The sequence below is a fragment of the Rhopalosiphum padi genome, chromosome 3, assembly GCF_020882245.1.
Source record: "Rhopalosiphum padi isolate XX-2018 chromosome 3, ASM2088224v1, whole genome shotgun sequence".
NCBI classification, from domain to species: Eukaryota; Metazoa; Arthropoda; class Insecta; order Hemiptera; family Aphididae; genus Rhopalosiphum; species Rhopalosiphum padi.
Window position 1 is genome coordinate 42,165,209 of NC_083599.1, and position 27,263 is coordinate 42,192,471.

At 28.3% G+C, this 27,263-nt stretch overlaps 1 protein-coding gene across 3 annotated transcripts in view; it reads right to left on the bottom strand.

The window, feature by feature from the left end:
• The window catches only part of LOC132924598 (uncharacterized), an 84,857-nt gene extending 78,881 nt beyond the window's left edge, over positions 1–5,976 (bottom strand). For 2 of the 3 annotated variants that reach the window (XM_060989004.1, XM_060989001.1), the window contains exons 1-2: positions 5,837–5,976; positions 1,602–1,905 (exon numbers count right to left, since the gene is read on the bottom strand). In XM_060989004.1, coding sequence (XP_060844987.1) covers positions 1,602–1,613 — 12 coding nt within the window. In that variant the 5' untranslated portion in view covers positions 1,614–1,905; positions 5,837–5,976. Of the gene's footprint in view, positions 1–1,601; positions 1,906–5,818 lie in introns of all 3 variants that reach the window. The other variant, XM_060989002.1, reaches the window with a different exon arrangement.
• Positions 5,977–27,263: the final 21,287 nt, after the last annotated feature.

Consider the following 27,263-nt stretch of genomic DNA (forward strand, 5'->3'; position numbering starts at 1 on the left):
GACAAAAATTTAAGCGGAATTTACAACAAGTCATGTAGTGTAAAATACTATTTTCTGTTTGGCATATCAGAACGCGGTCATAAAAATGTAATCATATTTATACTAACGATGTGCCGAGTTTACCACGAAATCGAATATATTCAAATTGTTATCGTGTGATTACATTCTAGTTAGGCTGCTGTTCACTGTTAGAATTCAGTAGTGTTTTCAATGAATTTTTTTTAATTTTATAGTTTTGTTTTTTATTTAGTCTCGTACTCTCAAAAGTTGAAGACCAAAAGTTTTGAAAAAATGAAATTCAGTTGCAGATATTGTCCGATTTGAAGTCTTAAAAAGATTTGAATTCAGCGGAAGAATGTTTTTATAGATTGTACGGAAAACTTTGAAAACATTTTTTCTTATCTATTATTACTTTTAAACTGTAATTGAAATCTTGATTTGTGGATAATCATAATTGTAATGAAACTAAAAACTAAAAATGGAAAGTGTCCTGTGCGGCCGTACGTAGGTAGGTATAGTCATTTTTCTGTTGAATAATTCAAATCAGACAACGTTAACTGACTTTAAATTTATAAAAACAATATACAAGAAGACGTAAGTCGCCATAAAATTAGTGTAGTGAATTTTATAATGGTATAGTTGTCGAACCGTCGCGACCGGCGCCACGTGCGTACAAAGTGGCATTAGTCGGCATTAGAAATCGCCTAATCTTTGTCGCTTAAGTCATAGTCCGCGGTGGTTCTAAGACCAAAGCGTCCGGATCTATCAAAAGTTTTTCGAATGATTCGCCGCGGTGGTGACCAGTTGTACTGCGACAGTACACCATACGATAACGATAATTTTAAAATTACGTACACTGCTGTATTTTATTATTCGTAATTATTATGGATTAAAACATTATGTCCAACAGGCACGGATCCAGAGCAAAGATCTGGGGGGGGGGGGGGCAACAATATTTTAAATAGGTACTTTATTCATAATTTAAAAATTTAGATCTGTAGAATTATGAAAAAAAAATTGAGAAATAACAATGTCTGGGGGGGGGGCTGGGCCCCTAGACTCCCCCTGGATCCGTCCCTGATGTCGGAATACCTCCGCGACGACGACGGTTACGCGTCGTTCGGGTGCGCCGCAGGTCTTAATCGCCCGAGTGCGGTTACCGCGGTACAATATCACATCATAACGCTGTCGACTGTCGCAAAAGCCGGCAACGTAAATATTATTATAATTCGCGGGTATGTGATAATATATGCGACAATAATATTATGACGGTTATTACAATAAGTATGTGTGTCGCGCGAAATACCATTAGTACCCACCCGATAGCGACAACACAACTGCCCCACCCCCCACACACAACGACTAGGTACGTATATTATATATATTTATAACGATATAACTACGATGCGATAATATATTATAGCGAAGGCGACGACGCGTCCTCCGTCGGAAGAACAGGTCGGCGACGACTGCAACCGCCGAATGGCGCGTGACATTGTACATAACAATAATATGGCGGGCGGGCGATTATAACGATAATAATAATGATAAAATATAATATAATGTGTGTTATGATAATTTCAGTGTCGCGGAATACTCACTTCCCTCGCCATCACTCCATAGTATCTCGAGCCACGCGGTTATATCAGGGCCCGGCCACTCTGCGGCGTGATGTTTGTCCGAGGTCGCGGTCGACGGCGGTACCCATCACACCGATGACGGTCGCCGTGTTGACGGTGGTCACGGTGGTAGCGGCGGTTGCGGCGTGGAAGTAGAAATGGGTGGGTGGTGGTGGTGGTGGCGGTCGTCGTCACGATGGTGTAGCTGTTTTCACCGCCGTCGCCGTCTCTCCGCGGAACCACCGCCGCTTGTGCGCGCGTGTATAGGGCGTCGCGAGTGCACCGTCTGCAAACGAGCGTCAAGAAATTGTTCGTTACATCGGGGCATGACGATACAAAAATATCATAATAATAATAATAATATTGTAATATTATATATTATAAGAATTCACGGCGTTGACGGTTGTTTCGGTACATTTCCGTTTAATATCGGTGCGCCCCGTCGGGCGTCGGTGATTGCTCACGCGCGTTCACCACTTGAACGGTTACGCCGCCGTAAAATACCGAAATACAATAAATTGAAATAAAAATAATATTAATAGTGTTAAAAAAAAATATGACTTGATTTGAAAAAAAAAAACATAAATGTTAACTATTTTGTATTTGAAGACCACCATAATATACGCGCGCTTTTTAAAAGTTTTTGGTTTTCATCAAATTTTAACATTGTATAACAATATAATAGCATTGTAGATACCTATTCGTATTTTATTATAATATTATGTTATTATCAATACCAGCGAACCGGTATGATATGATATTGTATTTCGGTATATATACCATCATTAACATCGTTATTATAATATTATGATATTATTATTTTATTTTATATTGATAGTACAATGTATAGTTATTGGTATTACGGTATTCCGAAGTGTATCGGTTTTACTGTTTTCTGGAACGTAATTATTGATACACTGTGTGTTGTGTGTACTATTATGTAGCATATAAAGTAACAATAATTAAAAACTTATTATACCTATAATACTTTCACAACATTAAATAAATCAATTATTTTAAGGTGGGCCATTTGGAATTAGCCATTCAAAAACGATTGGTCGTGTAGCAATGTAAATATAGTATATTTTATGCGTTTAGAGAGTGTGTAACTGTACATCCTTATTAAGCTAAAACGTTCGAATTGCACTAAAGCTGCAAAACGCTTAAAAAGGTAATATTCGAATTGCCTCGGTCTATAATCAGGTAATGTTCGTCTTACGCTCAATCCGCTTATTTCGTAGAACTTATAAATATTAATTGTAGTTGACAATCGCATGTATAGGCAGGGCTGGATTTATTTTTGGGGAGGGGAAACCAGGTAGCCCCGGGCCACGACAAAATGAGAGCCTCCATATAAAGTGATTTTTTTTTACATCCAATTATTCAAATATAACAGAACTCTAATACAAATTGGAATTCGTAATACAAATTAAAATTACAACTTCAAAAAAAATATTCAATCAATGATATTTTAGCAAATTAATAAATACCTAGTGAAATAAATGCATAAAAGTGAGAAAACAAATAAGAATTTATATTCGTTAGTTAGGAACTTTTATAACGATCATTTTCAAAAATAAAATAAGTAAATAACAGAATTCGAACTTTGATGACACAAGTTTACCTCAGTCCTTGTTTTTTTAAGTATTGAAAGCATTGAAAGCGACATACTTATTAGATCATTAGATTTTTCTCAAGTAGTTGAAAAATAAGTGTATTAATATAATTTAAATATAAAATTATATAATTAACTATTTTTATTATATTATTTATTTGTTGTGTTAATTATTTTAATGAAATTAAAGTTTTTTACCATACTTTTGATTAAAATATTTTTTGCAGTACAATTTTAATATATTATTATTACACGAAATTTAAAAATAATAGCCATTATTAAAGGTCTAGGTTAGAAGCTTCCAAAATCCAGTCCTGCGAATAGTTCGAACGATTTAATATTACTTCAATAACGCTATTACACAACCTAAATAATTAATACGAGTACATAACATTTCCATGTTATTATTTATACACTTTAATTGAGTACATTATATTATGTAATATGTCAATAGTATAGCTCTTTATTATTTTTTTATTTTTTTTTAAAACTCTTTTTGTATAATTTTTTATTAGTTTTGGAAGTAAACATATTTATTTGTGTGTTTTCATTTTTAAATTACAGATATATGTCATAATTATAAAATATACAATATGAGTAGACTTTAGCAGTTTAGCTATTAAAAATACGAACTATTATTATCCCGACCGTCAATATTCGTTACTAATTATATGTAATGATCGGAACGAGCGCAATTCATACATTACCTTTTTTAAACTGAGTGAAAATCGAACATAACCGTTTTTGAACCCGAGTTCAATACGAACATTACCTTTTTCTGTCTCGAGTGCAGCTCGACATAAATAAGTGCAATTCGACCCGTCATCCGTTACATAGTGGTACTGATTCTGATACTGTGATACCGATATCAAATTTAAATACTATTAACCATACAAAAAGTGTTTAAACTCGGCTAATATAGCTGATATATAAAATATTTATATTGGAATTGTAGTAACTAGCAACTATCTTATAGAGTTTAGTAAAGTATTTAGGGATACCGAGAGTATAATATTGTAGATGCTCTAGATGGAAATTTTCTTAAAAATGTAGAAGTGGCAGTATTATTATATATACCTACAACCTATAAGAATCGCTGTTCATCGTTATTCGTCAATCAAGAAACACAAGCATTTGTAACCATCAATTCTGTTTTATGTAAAAATCAAATTTATTTTGGGTATGAAGTTTAAAATTAAATTTTTTTATCATGCTTGGTAAAATATTGTTGATACTGTCATAGATAATATAAAATTATTAGGTTGTTACTATATAGGCTGAAAATCAAAACTATCTATTTGATTTTAAAAATCGAATTTATTACTAGTTAGATAAGGTATACATAATATATATATATATACCTACTAATTAGTTATTTTAAATTTATTTAAGATATTTAAAGTAGGTATCTAATCAGATAGTTATATTATGACAAAAACATCTGAAGATTTGGCATGCTTGTATCTAAGTTAAATATTTGCAAATTCTTGGAAACTGTTTTCATTCAAATAGTAGCCAGTGAGCCATTTTTTTTTAAGTGAGATTAGGAGGTCATCAAAACTTTAATTAGATGAGCGTCTAAACTCTAAATATGTCTCTCCATTACCCCACCTAACATAGGTTTAGCCCCTTCTTCCATTTTTTCCCCAAAATTTTAATGCTTGCTAGGGTATTTTTTGTATGAAATATACAGTCTATCATTAAATCGTTTACATATATTTTTTTGTTCGGACTTTAGCCAAATTACTCTACCTTCCCTAAAGAATATCCTATCTTGTTTCATCTACGTCTACCGTTCGACTACCTACAATCTGTAGATGATATTTGTAAATACAATGTAAAGTATATTGTAACAAAATAGTTTGTTTTTTTGTTTCAAATCCTATTATATTTTATGACCCAACACCGTAACACACCCCACGTACCGACTTAACCAACCTCAGTAGGTACCTATATAAATTATTATATAATATTATGTTAATTTCTTGTTATAGGATGATGCGGATTGCCTACACCCGACAAGGACCCGTCCTTTTGGTCGTACTTATAATAATAAACTTGATTCTAAACAATATTATGTTAATCTAATAATATTTGTCATTGCTCGAACCTAATTTTGGCATACATGCCTACCGAACCATGATCACTACAAAACCGTATACACAATAGCACGTTGTGTACGACTATTATGACATTCGGACGTTATCATTACATTCTATAGATATTATCGAATCGTTTGTCATGTGTTTACTACTTGCAAAGCACCCAGAGCAGGTATTTTCGAAAAAAAAAAATTTATAATACGTGTATCACAGTCAGATACCATCACAGGACGCGCAAGCGAGTGCATCGCGGATGGTCAAGCGCCAGTCGTGAAGGTCACACAGTCGGTGGTACAATGTTTATATATATATATATATATATATATATAAACATAATAGATAATAATAATAATAATATATATATATAGATAAGGCTCGTACGCGGACGGATAACCATAATAAATTTAATAATATATAATATAATACAAAATAATATAATATATTATTATATTAATAATAATAACAATAATAATAATACCAACTCGGAATAATGTGCTTACGTGCGCGTGAGTCGGTCACGGCGGTGGTGACATGTGTACGACGGAGCACCAGCGGCAGTAGCGGCGGCCCAGTAGCAGCAGCAGCGGCGGCAGCCCGAGCAGCACCCGTACAGCAGCCGATTTGTTGGCCGGCCGACGGGATAGCGTGTACTGCGGGGCCGCGGGCCGTGGCCGCCGCGTGTCGAGCGCTCGTCACGGCCGGCGGCGGCGGGGCGGCGCGCGCAAGCTTGGGGGCGCGGTGGTGCCGCAGTGCGGTCACAGGTGACGAGCCAAAAGTTCTCTCTCGGGTCGACCGCTCTCCAAGAGCGCCCGCCGCGCGCCGCCCCTCGGTCGTCTAGATTGTTGTAACCCTACCGCCAACTACCCCCTCAACCACCCGCCCGACCCACACCCCACCCATTATCTTTCACGTCCACCCGAAGACTGCTGACGAAGATTTTCCTCATTTTTTCGTTTTTGTTCTTTTGCAGTTTTTTTTTTCGTATGAGTTTTTACCTTTTATAAATGATAATAATAATATAATAATTACGTAAAATAATATCGTTATTATCGTGACTATATTAATACCGTCGAGTTAACTACAAAGTTATAATAATATAACCTAATGGATTGAAAAAGTTATGTGCGTAGATATTAAATTGTGCACATTGTGTACACAAAGGTGGGCAAGCAAGTCGACGAAAAAAAATAACTCGAGTTAAGTCAACTACGATAAGAACGTTAGGTTATAAGTCAATTTAGTTAACAAACAATATAGGTATTATTTGAATTTAAAAGTTTAAAGTTAATTTCGAGAAAAATAACACAACTCGGTTGTTAGAGAAGTGGTAGTATAATCATTTTTATTATTACACGCATAGCAGTGATCGTACAACTTTCAAATGTTTTAAATTACAACTAAAGACGTTGTGAACAATGCATCTTATTCTTCTTGTTGCAAATTAGCCGTAGTGATTTGGACAATTACAGTATGTTTGTGTCAACCGTATTATTAAATTAAAGAACATTTATTTGTTAATTTTCATTTAAAATCGTTGTGAATAGCGATCACAACATGATTAAAAAAAAACAGTTATTTATTAATTTGTTTTAATCAGGTATAGTTGCCAGACATAAATATAAATAAACATGATTTTTAATTATTTACGTATTATTTTCTTCAAAATTACGGGAAAAGCCAAGTTATCACAACGGAGAATACTTAAGCTAGTTTAAGTTATTAAGTATTGATATTACATTATTACAGAATTAACTAATTAAGTTATGTTTAAAGAAAATGAACTTTTTAACTCAGCTTTCACTTTACAATTAGTTAATGCTACCCCTCCTACCTTTTTATTAATATTTAAGTAGAGGCGCAGACAATGCGGTCGAGGATCGTTCACTATCGTGATTTTTGAGTTTGCAATAATATTTTTATTTTTATTTATTACAACCCGTTAAGATATACACGATATGTGAATAATAAAATGTAAATAACGTGTTATTTGGGGATACGTTTTATAGAACAACTCCTTCACAAATAATATTATGTAAATGTTCATATAACCTACAACGATTTATTGACAATAACGAGTAACGACAGTGAAGAACAGTATAATATATTAATATGTAATCACAGACGTATGTGTAATGGTGAACGCTGTTCATGCCGTTATTCGAATCAACGTGTCACCACGGGACCGGGACAGATGACGAACTGACATCGCGGTGGGGTGTATAAAATATGTGAATAAAACATTCAGTATTTTATCACTATATCATACGATATACACGGAGTGTATCTGTACATTTTACAACTCAAACGACAATTTTAAATGAGCAATATTGTCAAATCCACCAATGATATAGATTGGCACAGGTACAGGCCTTATACAATATTATAATAAACTACCGGGGGCATTATATTTATATCGATACGCCCCTCCACCCCTTACGATATTGGCCTGTAGTCATTCATCGTAGCATGGGGTCGTGGGAACACGTGAATTCGTAGTCAAACGACACAAATTTGGGTTATCTATATAATATATTATATAATAATATACATAATATATTGTATTAATGTCAAGTACATATTCAGTCATATTATTCTTTATTATAACATACCCAAATTAAGGGGAGGGAGTGTAACGAGCAGGATGCGGCTTTACAGAAACCCCCGCAATCTTGTAATTACTTAACAGCAATACGGAAAAACCTATCGTAAAAATATTATCGAATGCGTTGCTAAATATATTTTCACGTGGGTCAGGAATTATACGTTAAAAATTGTGGCAAAATAACGGTCAACGATGACTTCTTAGTCAAAAACAATTAAATTACACTAATCAGTTAATTATTGTATTATTGTTTTTAAGTTCAGACGTATGCAGTTCAATGACAAATTAATTTTTACAAAGTTAAAAGTACACAAGTTTCTTATCAGAGACTACCTATTTATAGTTGTTGCTTGTTATTATTTAGGGAATAGTGTTGTAAATTATATTTTTTACAAATATAAAAATGTAAGAAGACCTTCATAAATTAAAACAATGTAGAACGTGACACAAAGAAAAGTAAAATATCAAAAGAAAAATAGAAAATCAATACCAAAATTATTTCAAAAACTAAGAGAATGACAACGTTTTTAATAACACTTGATAATATTATATTTTATATGCATATAATAATTAAAAAATGTATTATCTTGTTTAACTTTTTGAGCCCCTATAATATAATACTCCACACAAGGGTCATTACTCGCTACGTTTCAAAATCTAGCAGGACATCGTGGTTATTGTCATATTAAATTTAGGTACATCGGTAAAAATATTTTATAAATATATTCTATTATAAATTGAATGATATGCGAAGGCGTTACGTTCTGATACTGCTTCTGGTAATTATGAGGTATCTAAGACAATCTATAGAAAAAAAATATAATTTACAGCCAATATTTAAAGGTTAAAGTCGGATACTATAGGTTAAAACTGTTAGCCTAGGTACACAGCCTTAGCGTTGGATTAAAAAACCTATGCCTTTGAAATTGTGTCATAAGCATAGATTTATACCACACAAAACGGATTATGTGTAGAACTACAGATCGCCTAATTACATGATCGAACGGATAGCGATTTGAGAACGATTTCGGTGAACACCAGTGGCGCACACAAATTGATACAGAATTGTGAGTCGTTATAAATACCCTCATCAAATTCGGTGGTGGGTGGCTGGGCGATTGGTAAATTTTCTGATGGATATTATTTCATTATAATATAAATTAATAACTATTATGAATGAAATTGTTATTATTATTATTAATATTTTTTTTTTTTTTTTTTTTAATATTTAATAGGTGGTGTAGGGTAGTATGTTGTAATAAATATTCTGCAAAAACCCTTTACAGAAAATAAGTGTACGTTACTGGTAAACACGTTGAGTGAGCGCACAAAACCGGAGAAAAGGTTTCAAAGTCAAAAATGTAGTAAATAAAATAATGTATAAATATTTAGCGAAATTTCATGGATATACTCAAAGCTAACGGTTTACTAACTGTTTACTTATGTAGTTATGTACGGCATAGTTTAGACATCGTACTTTGTTCGTTGCCAAAATTAGGTCAATTTCAACAGCCCTCGTTTGATAGTTGCTGTACGTTAGAATTTAGCGACAAACAATGACATGATTACAATTTATAAAATAGAAAAACACTCGGGAGTAACTAAAACTATAAAGAAACTTAAAGCCCAGTCTAATTGGAAAGGATTGGACTGTTATTTAGACATTTAAAAATCGAGTGTATTCACAAAAAGTATGGATTGGTATAAGTTGATGTTAATATTATAATACTCGTTTATTTTAATTGACTTTGGAGTTCGGATTAATCATAAATGATCAAAATTAACCAACTATCATAATTAAACACTCAGTATGAATAATTAAAAATCGCAAAAAACGCTCTACCATAATATGAGTCGTCAACAGATCACGGCTAATGCAAGTGTTAAATTCAATGATAAATCATTTTTACGAAAAACAATTCTGAGGGGCATCGGTCAGTTGGCCTATATTTCTAAGGATGTTTCATTATACACTAATAATATAGTGTATACTGTATAATATACACGATTATGCTCTATTATTCTATTGTGCTCTTTAAAATTTTCAAAATATTTTGACTCTTTTGATTTTGAGCTATTTCTAATTAATTTTAGTTTTTTTTTAATAATTAAAAAAAAATGTTTCACTCGATCAAAAACCTTGGAAGTTTAAAACAAGATTATTTATAAGTTGTTACTTGTTATTAATATAAACTAAAATGAAAATATATCAGCGTAAATTTTTTTTTTCCTTTTTGAAGTTGTGAATTTTGTAAAAATCGCGAAAATTAGCAAATTATTTTGTAGTATACTTAAGATTTTAAAATTTAATACAAGGTTCTTTATAAGTTTTTCAACTTTTATAAAAAAAAATTTTTTAGCGGATAGTCATATTTATTTTTTATGAAGTTTTAAGTTCAAGTTTTTACAACATTGCATATTCACTGGTTAAATAACTATTTCTCCTCCAACAATCTTTGTTATTTTCGAGGTTATTTTGTTGTATTTTAAAAAAGAATAACTTAAAATTTTCACCAAATTGTTATACATAATTTTCCGTATAGTCGTATTGTATAACTTTCAAAATATATAAATTAGTACAATATTCCTCATAAGTACAGGAACTAAAAAAATATTATCATAATTATTTATTATGAATATTTGAAGTTCAAATTAAGACGGAACTACATGTTTAAACGATGAATAACGATGTTCATTACTTATAATAATTTAAAAACATCACTGTCTGTGGTGAATTATTAAAACTTTTACGTATATGCATATTATGAATTTTACTTAATCTAATGTTATTTTCAAAATATGTAGATTAATTTTAAAATATTAACTATATTTTTACTATGAACCAATTCACAATGTTATACGGCAAGGTAGTATTGACACAATAACACAATAACTAATAACAATAATAAATATGGTAAAAATTGTATTTATAAATATTAATAATATAATAAATACAATGTTTTCGACAGAATTTAAACAAAAAATAATACCATAATACAAATAATAAAATAAACTATTTTAATAGCAATATCAAAAAATATATCATAAAATGTATTTAATGATACAAGTTGTTAGACATATGACATACCTGGAGTCTTCATTCAAAATCATTTTTCGTATATAATGATGTATCGATGAATTCAAATATAACTCATCTATTAGAGAGATCAACTCTCCACTCCACCAGGTTAGATTAGGTATTTGTAGTATTTTGAATAGAATTCAGAATTTTTTACTTATGACTCCCGAAAATATAATAACTATTATAGGATTTACTGTCAAAAAATTACAAATAAAGTTAAAGACTGATTGGACTTATCAGTTATTATTGAATCTAGATGTGACGAGCTATTTTAATTAAGAAATTGATTAAACAGTCATTTTGAATCTGACTTGAAGAGACGGAAATAACGTTACAATTGTATATGGCTTTATTTCTAAAGATATTTGGTAATTTAATTTTATGTTATCATATATTAGTAATTTATTTCTATATTATAGTAATACGATAGGCTTAACTAATTTTCCAAAAAACAAATTGCACATTATACATGATTATACATTAGAAAAGTACTATAAGTTAATACTCTAGTATACTTTATTATACTTAGTACCATAAAATGGTGTGAATGGATTCGTGGTGTAGCTATAAATAACATAAAATTAATGTAAATTAATTTTAAATTTAATTGCGTATATAAAATAATAATAAATGTAATGGTGAAAAGCATCAAATCCCTATAAGATTAATATTTTTATATTTTAACAAATTATTATAATTAATTAATTCAGGGCTCGGGACTTATAGCACTTAAAATCTTTAAAATAAGCGCTCAAAAACATCATTATAAGCACTCAAATAAGCATTTGAAAAACTTAAACTTGAGCAAAAATATTGAATCAAAAAAAAAAATCTTTCTTTAATATCTTTCTTTGATGAAGTAGGTACTAGATATAATTTGTAACTGCGCTAAAAATAATATAATTAAAGATTACAAAAAATATTGAAACAAAATGATTAGGAAATGTTTCTAACTAAAAAATCAAAATAAATCTTTATATTATAAAAAAATCAAATTTCACTTTTCGAGACATTTTGCCTTATTGTTTATAGATTTTCCGAGGGATTTTCTGAAAAAAACCATAAAAAGTAGAAACACTTGAACAAAAAAGCAAAAATAATCAAAAAAACTGGAAATAAGCATATTTTTAAAAAATCGTTGAAAAAAGCAAAAAAAAGCACATTCAAATTTCATAATTGAACATGTTTTCATGACATACACTTCCATAGCACTCTACTACATTTTAAGTGAATCCATAAAAATAAGTAAATGCTTTAAGTCTCGAACCTTGTTTATTATTATAACAAAATAACAACAATTGGTTTAGCTTCATCAACATTTGACATTTAAAATTCGTAAAAATACGCTAAACTTATTTTTTAATTTCAGTATGAATAAATTATAAGGAACTATTAAAAAAAATCTATAACGAAAAGAGAACACATCAGTTATCTATAATAAGTTATCTATATAGTTTAAAATATCCAAAATGTCAACATTTCAAATCAACATGGTTATTCCTTTTTGAATCACAAAATAAAACCAAAATTGATTTTGTCAAAACTTTTTCTGTAAATGTTCCTGAAAATTAGTTGGATTCTAATAAAGTACAAACTAAATCCAACAATTTTCTATTAGAAACCATACACAATAGGTTAAAGATTAGAGCATTACTTTTACTCTAAAACATGACGACAGGCACAATATCAGATACGCGTATATAAGACATAAGTAAAACTAAACTATTATATACATTGTTCAATATAAAATTTAAAATATATTAATATCTTAAAATTTAAATGTTTTTTTTGGTATTAGTACAATAAAATATATTGTGTAGATATTTAATATATGAATGTAATTTAATAATTCTAGTGATAATATAACTTCTTAATAATTTGTATGTATAAATAAAAAATGTCAGTATAAACTTAAAGTTAAATAAAATAATTAATTACAAAACAATAGCTTTATTATAATGTAAAACACATTGGAGTAATGGAGTAACCGTACACAAAATACAAATAATATGAATTCACAAGATTTCTGTTAAGAACAGAAATCTTTTTTTTTTGGGGGGGGGGGATTTATAACGTAAATATGCGTATTTTTTTTGGGAAAGAATAAATATATGACGAACCGACCCATGAGGGGTAAAACATTCCAAAGTCCTGCACTTCAACTAACCGTTAACATTTAATCTATGCCGTTCACCACTTTAAAAATGTTTACATTTTACAAAAATTGTACGCGGCGTTTTATTGATATATTGTTATTATTACTCTTCAGCCCAGTCAGCCCTATCCCACGTGTGGATTGTCGCCCACACATATACAACAAAATAGAATACAATTCCAAATAACGAAACGATAAGAAAATAGTACTAAGTATAAAGTCAAAAAGAAAATATCCGTTAATGGATGATACCACAAATTAAGACTAATAAAATAATAAGACGTCACGCAGCATACTATATTTTGTTTTCTCTCTCTGACCAATGTACAATAATAAAACATTGTACATTTTCTTGAACCAATTTTTGTTGTTATTTTTGATATGAGAGTGAAAAAGAATGAACTTATCAATAATTAAATTTTAAAGTAAAAATTGTATCTTTATACGATAGATTTTTTTACGGTATTTCAATTATTCTATGATATATTGAGCATTTTTTAAATTTTAATATCATAAATAAGTATTTATAGCTTGTATTGGAATTTAAATACCTTAAAAATATTAGCTTAATAATGATAGATCAATGCGCTCTTATACTAAATATAATACACGGTTCTGTTGAACGCGAATATTTTATGTTGCACATGATTTAGTAGAAAGAAAACAAATAATACACAAACATCCTATCGTAAATACTAAAAAAAATTTAAAAAAATATAAATAATTATTAGTTAACATATATCCACGGTAAGTTTAGTTTACATATAGAGGGCCACTGTTGGTTAGATTTTAATGATGTAATAAAACGAAAAGAAAGCACAACACTTATTAATTATTATCATATGGCCAAATATTCTTCTAGACAGAAATATATAACAGGATTTTTTTCGATAGATATCGCTAGACAATTTTCAGCCATTAAATTGATTTTCAGACAACCGTTTGCTCATATACATCCACGGGAATACGCTAAAAAATAAATACGGGTATTCAATTTTGCTCTATAAGAATTACCGTACCTATCTAATTACCACAACAACAAGTCAACAACAACAACAACAACACAATATTACTAACTATAATATATTAACTCATTAATACGTCATAAATTATTAACATTTAATAAGAAGTATAGCTAATGCGTTTGATTAGTTTGAGATTTAGTATTATATTAAAAAGGCTCGGATTTCAATTCGCATTTTTATATATTTTATTTATTATTTTGTTTTTTAATAGTAATAACTTACTATCTTTCACTTATAACTTATAAACAAGGCCATATTCAGACATTTTAGCCTCAAGGAAGGGACTTTCCTCACCTTTTAAGTATAAATATGAAAATAAAATTAGAATTTACAATAAACATACCTAAGTATACAAAAATATATGCTGAATATCTAAATGTACTAAAATATGTTAGATACAAAATAATTACTGTAGTAATATTCAATAATAATAGGTAAAATAATAAAAATGCAATAACGTTATTGCTGAAATGCTGAATAAATTTCAAACAATTCATGTTAATAAAATATATTATTCTGGTACAGTAAATAAAATACTTATGGTGTATATCAGTGATTTATAATAGAATAATGTATAAACTATACAATGTAATGTTATAGCAGTAATATTATAAAATTATACACACTTTTAAAAACCTTACACCCGGAGGCAGGTGCACCCTCTGCTACTCGTTAATCCAACTCAGCTTATAAATTATTTTCAGTAAATATTTAGATGATGCTTCGTTTAAATATTTTTCAGTTTGCATACGCCGGCAGCGCTTAATCGAGGCAATAATAAAATCATATATTTCATAAATTTTAATTTATTATCTATAAATTATTTAAAACTTCTAAAATCGTTTGTGCATAAAGTCCGGTCGTTTGTGAACAACTATTTTCGGAGATATTGTAATAACACATTCTGTTAAGGGAGAAAAAATCCATTTCTCAACTTCAGCTTGGAATTTCCAATTTTTTTTAAACAGATTGTCTGAAAACTTTAAATATTGAAAAGTACATAAAAAAAATAGTAACATACATTCAAGATGTAAAACTTATATTGTTATTAAGATTTTTAAGCTGTTTTAAGACTTAAAGCGTACACGATCTATTTCCAAAGTATCGTGATTCGTGGCTATTACTAACTAAAAATCTATCTAAAAATTGAACGACATTTGTCTTAAACTAAATTATAAAATATGGGATTTTTTTGTAATTGTTGTGCTATAACACGTGGAAATCTTATACAACACGAGTCATGTCTCATAGATTTACCCTAATAACTGGATCGCTACATCCGACCACAAGTTGATTAAATACAGATGATAATAATAGTTTTATTTATTAATTCTATTGTATTGAACTTATTAACAAAAATCAAAAATACGATTTCAAAACGTCTCTTCTGGAACTTGAGGGATTTTTTATAAAATAAAATAAATGCGGTTTTCAAAAATGTTTATGTTTGTCTAAATCAGAGCCCCAGCAGATACAGTATTAACATTATAGGCGCGTCCTGCTCGTCGCGTTTAAAAATTCCAATTTCCGAAACAATTATAATTGTATTATACTGGCACACGAGTTATAATATTATCATTATTACAACTATTATTATTATGCTAAACGGTTTTTATCGTTTGCATTATGATAATGGCTCGTGGCACGTTTCCGCAACAATCACGCGGTGATATTAAATTATTTATACGTGCGTCGCCCGTGTATTTTAATATTCGGCGGCGCCTTAAATCTAATCTGCGGACGCGCCGCCATGGCGCGGATGATGAATGGATCGATGACGCCGCCGCCGCCGCAGCCGCCGCTGCACTATACGTTACGTATATAATACATATTATTATATATTATACCTATATATAATTGAATATTATTTATATACGCATATAATATACAATATACATAATATCAACGTGTATGTGTATATAAATCATATAGGTATATATTATGTATATAATAAATGCACGCGTGTGCGCGCAGTCTAATATATGTATATAATATAATATGTATATTGTGTGTGTGCATATATATATATATATATACACTGCATATTATAGCATTATAGTGCTCGCGTAAAGTGCTGGCGCCACCGGGACTTGAGCGTTATACACTGCGGGACACGGTCATGTGACGTGCTAGCTACCGTATAATATATAAAAGAATTATTGTTGTTGTTACACCGCGCGCATTTATTAATATTATATTATATACCAGTGTATATGTAGTAATAGGCACATATTATCTGGGTGGACGCGTTTCGACCGAACCCGATTATAACGCTTTAATAATATACTAATAGTAATAACACAATATCATGTCAGCTGTGTATAATAATATATTGTCCGTGTCCACGTACATTATAGTGTTTTGGTGAAGTCAGCCGCCAAAATCCAAAACGTTTGTTCCCAGTTTTCATGGTAATTTGTATAAGCACGTATCGGTGATTTTTTAGTTCAACCCGTTCGCACTCGCCAGCCAAAGTTTCTATACATCGCGGCTAATGTTTTCAAAACAACCGCAAGCCGTTTGGTCATTTCTGAGTGCTTTATGTCAAAACGTTATACACGGTTTGAAAATATATTGGCAAGCTCTAAATCAAAAGAGTTCAGTGATGAATCATAACTTCATAGGTGGAAATTGGGGGGGAGCTTGAGAAGCCCCCCCCCCAGAAGTACAGGTCTTAGCATTATATAGGTGTAATGAGCATATATTGCTCAGACCCCCCCCCCGTAATTTCACCAAATTTCCGCTTATTCATGCTCACTCATTTTTATAAGAGTATTATAGTATTCTACGTGCAATGTTCAATCCCTGATATGTGACATATTGATCCTGTTGAGTTATGAGAAGTTGTATTTATGTACTAAATGACTATCGAAAGATATATATCTGGACGTGTAATGGCCAGTCTCGCGAAGTTACTATACATGCGATGTCGCAAAACTAGTGATTTAGATATTTTGAATTTGTACTTAATAATATTTTTAATAGCACACAACATTTGGCACGATGGCTAAAGTTCGAAAAGTTCTGTGAGGCCCGCTTAACTTAATTTTTTTGAGATAAACTAAGGAAGGTTCTTCTTATAAATTTTAAATTTTTACTTAGAAATTACTTTCCATTATTAAGGAAATTTTGATTGTACATTTTTAATTTAACCGATTAACTTTACGGGCGGGCATAATATTATTATATGTATACATTGCATATTATTATAAATGCATAATATAATCTATAAATATAAATATATTATATCCACGCACGGTCGGTCGTCGTACTACAGCTGCATCATTAATGTATGTTATACGGTATTATATTATGGTATTTTTGCCATCATTCCCATTGACGTTCACGCGTTGATGTGACAAATTCGTAGGACGGGCTTAAACGTAACGCGTTAGTGTGCTACACGTGTGCCGCTAAGTTCACGTACGTGATGCGTATATAGTGTAATACGTATCCATATTACCTATGTTATACACACATACATGTATATATATATATATATATATATATATAGATTCAACAGAATTTCAGATTTTACCGATAGCGGAGCGGGACACATATTGATTTTATGTACCATTTATTATATTTTGGCAAAGGGCTGTAATATATTATTATATATATGCGAATACACGCAGTGAGAAATCTCAAAAAGCCTCGTTCAGCGACCCTCCAGATTGGAAATTGAACGCGGGTGGTACTCGAGGTCGTTTTCCGAATTTCCTAGTGGTTGAACCGTTGAACGCGGATATCAAACAAAGCTGCTGCCGACGAAACAAAAAAAGGATTAATATAAACGATTGCTTGTTTTCTGACAAAATGTTGACCGTTTCCGCGTAAACCTAATCGTTTTTCAAATATAATGATAAATCATCGCTTTAAGAGGAGAAAAAAATCAGCACTGTCTCTGGCCCCCCCTAAAATCCAGTATGGACACTTTTTAAAATGATGTTCTCATCATATTATAATAATAAGTTTACGCTGGTTTATAACGATTTATACGAATAAAGTTCATTTTTATTAATACTGTAGTGCTGCCGTTGCCGTATATCTTTCTATGTACCTATACGTACAATTACAATTTATGAAACTAACAACGTTCAAGATGATTAGGTATTTATAATGACCTGCTGACTACATATACATTATGTTTGAATATTGTTGGTGTAATATTATAATGTACTGTACACTTATAGACTACAAGTACAAGTTACATTACTAGTATTGTATATTTTAGTATATAAATAAAATTCTGACGATCTATATGCACCTCGTTAGTCAAACACATACGTAATATTGTTACAGTCGATTATACGTAAATATTTTAAATTAAAAATCGTAAATAAAATTTTTAGAATGTTATTAATAATGTTCGCAAGCATATTTTCAGCCGATATTATGGAAATAGAAATACGTTAAAAACCAGTGAGAGCCAGTGGTTATGTCGTTCTAAGATCTAAGACGCAGTAACTCAAAAAAAGTTGGAGAAAATGATATTATTAATAAAATGTCGTCGTAGGTACGTAATATGTTTGATGAGTAATAAGTTATTACTAATAACGTTCCGATTTTACAGGGGGTTATATTTACAATAAGTATTATCATTTTAAAATAAATTCTGCTATGACACAAGACAACAAGATTCTAATGAATTAGTCAACTATTGTTAAACTGACTTATGTAAAGGAGGAAGTATACTAAACACCACAACTAAATATGAACAATAGAGAATATCCGTTGTATTTCCCTAAATTAAGTTACATACAACTAACTTACAACCAAACTGAAGGATCATCGATTCCCTAAATTAATTAATCTGTCTCATCCAGCAGTTTGCTGTTTGTTTATTGAAAAATGTGCTTCGAGTTAGGAGTAACTTAGAGTAAGTTGAACTTTATCAAAGGAATATTCAGAGACTTCCTCCTACTCCACAAAAAAGATAAATTTTGAATTGCAAAAAAAATCCAAAAATATACTGCTTAAATAGATAAACAATGTGTGTATAATAATTAATAAGATAAGAAATAATAATATTAGATAGTACAATAAATAGATATCATATTATTACCATGAATTTAAGGTATACCTATACATTTAATTGTAAAATATGATAATATGGTGTTTTATTTATATATTTTTCAAAATATGGTGTGACATATCAATTCATAGTAGCATGTTTCAACAGAGTTTTCGGTTGAGGTAATTTTTACTTATCATCCAAACTTGTTCAGTTATAATCAAAACACTTCAATTTTAATTGAAAAAAAAATACCCTCATATTAGATGAAGTACACTTAAGAGGTCGTTCTGGTAACAAAATTCGACCGTAAAAACATTTCGTACTTCCCATTTTTCTCAGCATTCGTTAGTCGTAGAAATATGAAAAAAAACTTAAAAAGTTGTTCTTCAAGACAACTACGTTCCAGATTTTCGAATTTTTTTCAAACTGATTATATTTTTAAATTTTTTTAATAAATTGTGTAAAAATAAAATAAACAAAAAAATATATCAAGAATCTGGAATACAGTTGTTAAGAAAAACTCCTCTGGTGTCTAGGAATAACGAAGCCTGAAGAAAATAGGAAGTACAAAAACATGTTTTTGGTAAGAAAACCTAGAAATACCTAAAAGACAATAATGTTGTTTTCAACCTATAAATAGTGTATTATATATACATAATTATGTATTATACATAGGTATTGTTTTATATCACGAAACATTATGTTTTTTTTTTTTTAATTAAAACCCTTTCAGCCCCAATGAATGAAATTCGTTAAAATGAAATTTTTTTTTATATTACTATATAGGACTCAAATAAAAGATATAACATTTTTTTTTCCATTTGCATGACAAACTTAGTTTTTCTAGACCTGATGCCATATGGCATCATTGGTACTATAAGTATATATATTATACACTTTAAAATTTAACCAAAGGATTTATTTAAAATAAAACATAATATAATTATCAACTTTTAAAAATTATTAAATTAATATGCAAAAAACATAATAATAAATATAAAAATAATTGACAAGCTTTTGTATCATATTGATTATTATAGGAAAAAAGTTCAAAAAATCCAAACTTTTGTGTTGAGTAAAAATTAGTTTGATATGTTATATTTTTTATCATATCAGAATCAATACATTTTTTGAAATATTCAAGAGGAAAAAATGGTAATGTAGCTGGTGGTGATATAAACTGAATATCGCAAAAATAATTTTGATTTTTCCATGTATTCAGGCACGTTTACAGAGATAAAATTGTTTTATTATGTTGCAGCACAATTTGTATTGCTAAGTTATGAACCTTCCCCCCCTGAAATTTTTTTTGTATACGTGCCTGTATGTACCAATTATCCAATTAGGTCCCATTGGAGTATATAATTGTCTATACCATAATCAAGTATATATTCATGGAGATCATCAGAAAAATTGACATTATTTTGATTAACCTGATAATTTGCAATGAGTGATAAATTTTCTCCGTTCAATGGAATATCAGAAAATATTTGTTCTTAAATCAATTATAATTTATAAATAATAATTAAAATTAATATTAAATTTACTAAATTAATTAAATCAAAATCATTTTGATACATAAGAAAGCGTTCAAGAAATCAATATCTTCTTCATTATTATCAGGCTCCTTAAATTCTTTAATATCTGATAAATCTCCACGCAGTAAGTATGTAATTTGATCATCATTCAGAACCATAATAACACTGAATAACAATAATTATTATTATATTAATAATAAGTTGTTGAATAAAAAAAATATTCAATAATAAATGTAAACAAGATACACGCATTTTGTAATCATTACAATATAAATATATATTCTACAGATTCATCCCAAAGATGCCAAATGGAATCATCAGATATTTGAAATTATGATATCTATATATGTGATATATTATAAAATGAAATAAGTATTTACGTAGATGAATATATCTTGTTTCATAAATAATTTGCTAAATAACAATAATTATAAATTTACTTACCTAAATTAAATACAATTTAACACGAATGATGTGAATAGTGGAGAGTCGTAATTTATGTAAACATAATCAATATGATAACTCGATGACTAATTAATTTGACGCGAAAATTCATAAATATGATAGGAATAAACACATGCTTTTCAATAAAATGTGAAATTAATTATTAACGATCAACAACAATTACGTAAAATGGAAGAATGATAAAAACTATAATGTCATATGACATCACGGGGGCTGAAAGGGTTCTCTACTATACTTAATAACATTTAAAAAATATTTAGACTATTTTTGAGTTATTTATAAACATTTGAAATTTTCCGTTTTTTTTGCAAATGCCCTTAAATCTTACACCTAGTCAAAATGTTTGGAAATTTAGTACAATGTTTTTCATTATGTTGTTCATTTACTAATTAATATTAAAAATACATAGGCACAATATTTTTTTAAAAACGTTTTAAACTAAAATTTTGAAAATTTTGAAATTATTTAATAGTAAGAAATTTATGAATATTTTATTTTATTATTATTAGATTTGAAAATGCATTACAAGATTTTTAAAATGTTTTCTATTTATAATTTTAAAAAAAAAAGTTTATAGGAAAGGTACATTAGTTTTTTATGAACGTTTGAACTTTTGAAATTAAATTTGTACGATATTGAATATTTACTCATATAATAACTTACTATTTCTGCTCAAACAATTTTTGATATTTTGTTAGGTATAGGTATAGTTGTCTATACACAATAAAAATGTTTAAATAATATGAGACTGTTTAAGCTATTTAAAAGCATTAGAAACATTTAATAGTAATTGTTCTAACAAAATATTGTTCGCCACATAAAAAATATTAAAAATGTAATACAAGATGCTTTGTAAGTTGTTAAAATATAATCTTTTAAAAAAATACATATGCACATTTTTTTTATAAATATTCAAAGTTTAAATTTAAAAAAAATTACATGTTCAAACAAAGAATGTTAGTTATTTTGTAATAATTATTTAAAACCATTATTCGTCAAGACTTCACATGTTTACGTATATTATACATTTTATTAAACGTAATAACCTTTTTCAAAATATGTAGATTAATTTTAAGCTCTTATCTATTTATACCATGAACCTATTCACACTATTTCATGGTAAGATGGTGTTGACTCAAAATGTAATAACAATTATATAGTAAGATTGGTTTAAAAAATAGGTTAGGTTAGGTAATAAAAAATGCAATATGATTCAGGCAAAAACTAATTCAATTCATTATAATATACTTTTAATTAAATAGATTGCTTAATAACAATATCAATAAAACATAATTTCATGAAATATACTTCATGTATAAGGCAAATAACCGTCTCCACTGGACGTTCAGAAAAAATTGTCATATACAATGATATATTATTAAATTCCAATCAAATGCATTACAGTGACCCATTCGATATAAACTATTACAGTAGAGCGGTATCCACTTGTCTATCTTTTTTATTTTTTAAATTGAAAACAATTATTTTTAATTTCATATTTTAACAGAAATTTTTTCAATATATTTTGATTTATGAAGATCAAATTTTGAACGATTTTAACCTAATAGTTAATTATTTAATTATTTATACTACCATTTAAAACTTAAATGATTTTCGAGTAGCACTATATAAGTGAGTAATCTTCAAAATGTTTGCACATTACAACACTCATCTAAACTTTAAGTAGATAAACTTATATTGCTATCATAACAATATAAATATATATACACAAAATGTTAATTTCATTTTTGTCGAAAAAATTGCATTTATTATAATAGCAAATTATTATATAATTATTATAATTTATTATTTTTATTAACTTTTAAAATAATATTGTCATACTGTAGAAAGATAAAAAATGTTAATTAAAATAGGCAATGCTTTTAAATTCTTCCATTTAATCTAAATGTTCTGAAAATACCATTATGTATATAGAATATAATGATATACGTACGACTTTCAAGTTCCTACGAATAGTATTATTTAACAGAATAATTAAAATTATTATTCTTCTAATTATTTATTATTATTTATTATTTATTTCTATTATTTATCTAAACTTATCTAAATATGAACTTAATATATTAAAACTTAAAATGAAACTTGTATTATATTTTTAAATATTTAGTTTAAGTATTGATAATTTTAAGAATTTAATTAAAATATAAATTATAATTTTAAGAGCAACAAAATAGTTTTAAAAATTTTTCCGTTTTGACAAAATTCTTCAAATCTCTAACTAGATTAACTCTCCAATAAAAAAAGTTATTAATGTTTAACATTTAAGCATTTATCATTACTGTTCTAAAAAGTAATGACAAATAAATGAAAAAAAAAATACACATAATTGATAAATCAATACATTTAATACTCCACCCAAAATCAAAAAATATATAACCTGCAATCATTCGAAATTCAATATTTGTACTATTATAAAAATATTTTGCTTCGGGAAATTGAAAAAAAAATTATGTTGTCAATTAAAAATACAAAAAAAACTTATTACGATAATAATAATAATAATAAATGTCGTTTTGTATTGAATTCGAGTTGCATAAAAAAAAAATATTTATAATTCCACAATCGTTAATGCTTTTGAAAATATGAATTTTTACTTTTAATAAAATTATTTTACGTTTTACTGTTTTTGTTTATTTTAGTTATATTATGGTATACATTTTTGCTATTACCTAAGCATCATAATTTTGTCTTAAATAAATATTTTGATTTTTACCTGTTTTTCCGATTTCACATTTTACATTATTTTATTTTAGATGTATTAAAAACGTAAAATCATAAAATATCTTTAAAAACATTAATAATTTTCCAGGTAATATATTGAATCTTCGCTGTACAAAGAATCATACAGTATATATTATTATAATGATGGTTATAAACATGAAAACATATTCTTTTTACTTTCTAGATATACCTATATATTAATATATTATGTATCATTTTTTTTTACTTTTTCCTCATTTGTTTTTTTTACCTAAATTTCATACGCGTATATAAAATTAATTTATTATGGCGTAGAACATTCATTTTTTTTTTCATACAACTTTATTATAATTATTGTCGTATAATAGCCTTTTCGTGTATGTCATTCATTAAGTAAAATCAATACTTTTACATCGTGAAACCTATAAATACAAATATATAATAGATAAGGTTATTATTAGAATATCTCATTAATTGAATATGAGTACGTTAGTATTAACATTTAGTATGGTTAATTAATATTTAATTTAATTTCTCGTTAACTTCCACGAAACTAGGAGATTATTGATTGTACTCGTATTGTGTAATTTATCTCGTCATTATACGAACATAGGTACATTGATGCATTGTTATAATAATATCGTATTATGCTTTATATCGTATGACGTGACCGTATACAAGGGGTGTGCGCCCGGACGAGGGTTCAATAGTTTGTTTATTATTGCATGACGTCAAAAAACAAAAATTATCAATGCTCGCCGATTTCTCGTAAGTTGATAAATGTATATTTGTAGTATTTGTACTGAAATGGAAACTATAATTACTGATCAATAACATTGTATACGTCTCTATGTAACATTGGTGTCTTAATACTCTTAAGCCCAGGGTCTATACAGAGACAACATGTTTACAGAGGCAACATGAATATCGCCAAACTGCCGTTCCACTCGGATGCGCATGTTTGTGAAAAGTCGCGCTGCACTTATGTGTGCACACAATCCGTAGTACTACAGTAGTAAATTACATTAATTATAAATAATTGCTGTTTAATAATACCTCTATTTAACAAAATTGATGGTTTAAAAAATAAAATTTAGTTAAATAGAAATTTTTCAAAAGATAAAATAACATTTTTTTCTCATGAATAAAACTAGATTCTAAGCGTAAAAATGATTAAAAATTAAATACAAAGCTCCTTATAATTTTTAATTTGTCTACTAAAAATTATCAAAAATCAATAGCCACAATATTTTTTTTAAAGTGTTTAAAGTTAGAATTTTGAAAAAAAATCATAAAAAGCATAACATTTTTATAGTTCAAAATTCATAAACATTTTTTTGACTTAAAAGACTTAAAAATTTAATATAAACAAACTGTATAAATAATTCTACCAAAGAGTCAAATACATTTTTATAAGCATCTTAAATTCAATTTTTACGGCATTCTAATTCATCCGTAAAATAAGTATGTATTTCCTCAAACACTTTTTAATATTTTGTTGTTTTCAAAAAATAAAAAAATAAAAACAGTAGATACTTACTTTAAATTTTAACCAAATATTTAAATTATCATTTTTATAACATAATATAATTTTTAAATTTTTAAACTCTTTTTGAGCTATATAGGCATGAACAATTTTCTTTGTTTTTTTTTTTTTATAAATGTCGATAAAAAATTATTTGCTGATTTAAAATTCTTGAAAATTTAATTTAATACAAGATTCTGCAAAAAAAGTTCTTATACTTGTATAAAATTATTAAAAATTTAAAAATATATAGAAATTATTTCTTTTTATATTCATTTAAAGTTGGAATTTCGACAAAATTTGTCAAAATCGTAAATAAAAGCGATCTATATTTTGTTGTTAGAATTTCATAAATTGTTGTAGAATTATAACAATCCAGAGTCATTTCATTGAATATAACATTTTTCATCGAATTAAAATGTTTTTGAATAACAATTTTATGGTTGCGTAAAAATATTTGTCACCTATAAAGAGTATATAAAGAATTTTGTTAAATAAAGGTTTCACTGTATTTTTAATATTTTCGCTCAACGCTGCTGCAAACGTTCACATTTAAGTGTTACATATTGCCAAGCTGTAAGTCCGGGGTGCTTTTTCTTCGACCTAGACAGGTCACCAGGCCAATTTGAAATCTTAACACGTGGTATCCGAAAAAGCCGCAGGAAACGAATTGTTGACGAAACACGATACTATTGCCATGTGTACGTGCTGATGAATTTTTTAAACCATTTGCTCCTTTCTACTCCCCTTTCATCCCGTAGTATGAAGTGGCTGAGGTAAATATACGCTTTAGTTATATGATATTATTTAATACGTGCTGTGGTGGGAGAATCAAATCTCAAATGTATGACTGATATCATCTACAGAACCCACCAAACGTAATTCCCGTAATGGCGGCACAGAAACGTAAGTACCATTGTGTCTATTACCAATATTAACTTAAATCGATGTAAATCCGTCCTGAGAACTAGTATACATCATAATTATAGGAATAATTTGAACGTCTTGTAAAAATAATTATTTTAATCGAGAGATAAATCATTAAAAATATAATGGCTACAGTTAAAGCCACCTTTTTGGTCTTTTCCATAAGTTTTGTCTTATTGAAAATAGAATAATAATAATGAATTAAAGATAGTACCTATATAAATAGGTATTGAGTATAGTTTTAAAAATAGTAATACAAGGCTACAATTTAAAGGCACTAGGAAAAGCACTTACTTATATCAAACTTTCTCATTTAGCTTTTTTAATGTTTTCTAGAAGTTGTTCCAACTTCAAAGTATACTTTTGTGCGTTGTTTGATGAAATTAAAATTATTACTTTTTAGTTTTTACCACATCTTGCTCAATAAATTATGAATATTTGATATTATTATAAAATTTTTAATTAGAACAGCATTTTTAATTAAGCTAACAGCTGATAATACCTTATTAGTAATCAGTATTCGGTAAAAATATAATATTAAAATATTATCGTACCTATATACAGGGTGATTCAAAATGTATAACTCATCCATTTCATTATATAAATACTCAAAATGATAAAAAAAATATAACTCAAAAGTTTTTTTTTATTTAAAAACATATAAAATAATTTGTAAAATTTGTATTTTTTAATTTAATTTTAGAAGGGGTTGTTAAGTACTTTATAAATTGAAATAAAATCATATAATTTTTTTTGCAAACTTAATGTGAAAACGTTATCAAGTAGCTTATACTGACGTCACTCATCACACGTGTGATAAAAATTTTAAACTTCAAATCGTTCTTAAGTACTTATAGAGTTTCGCATTAA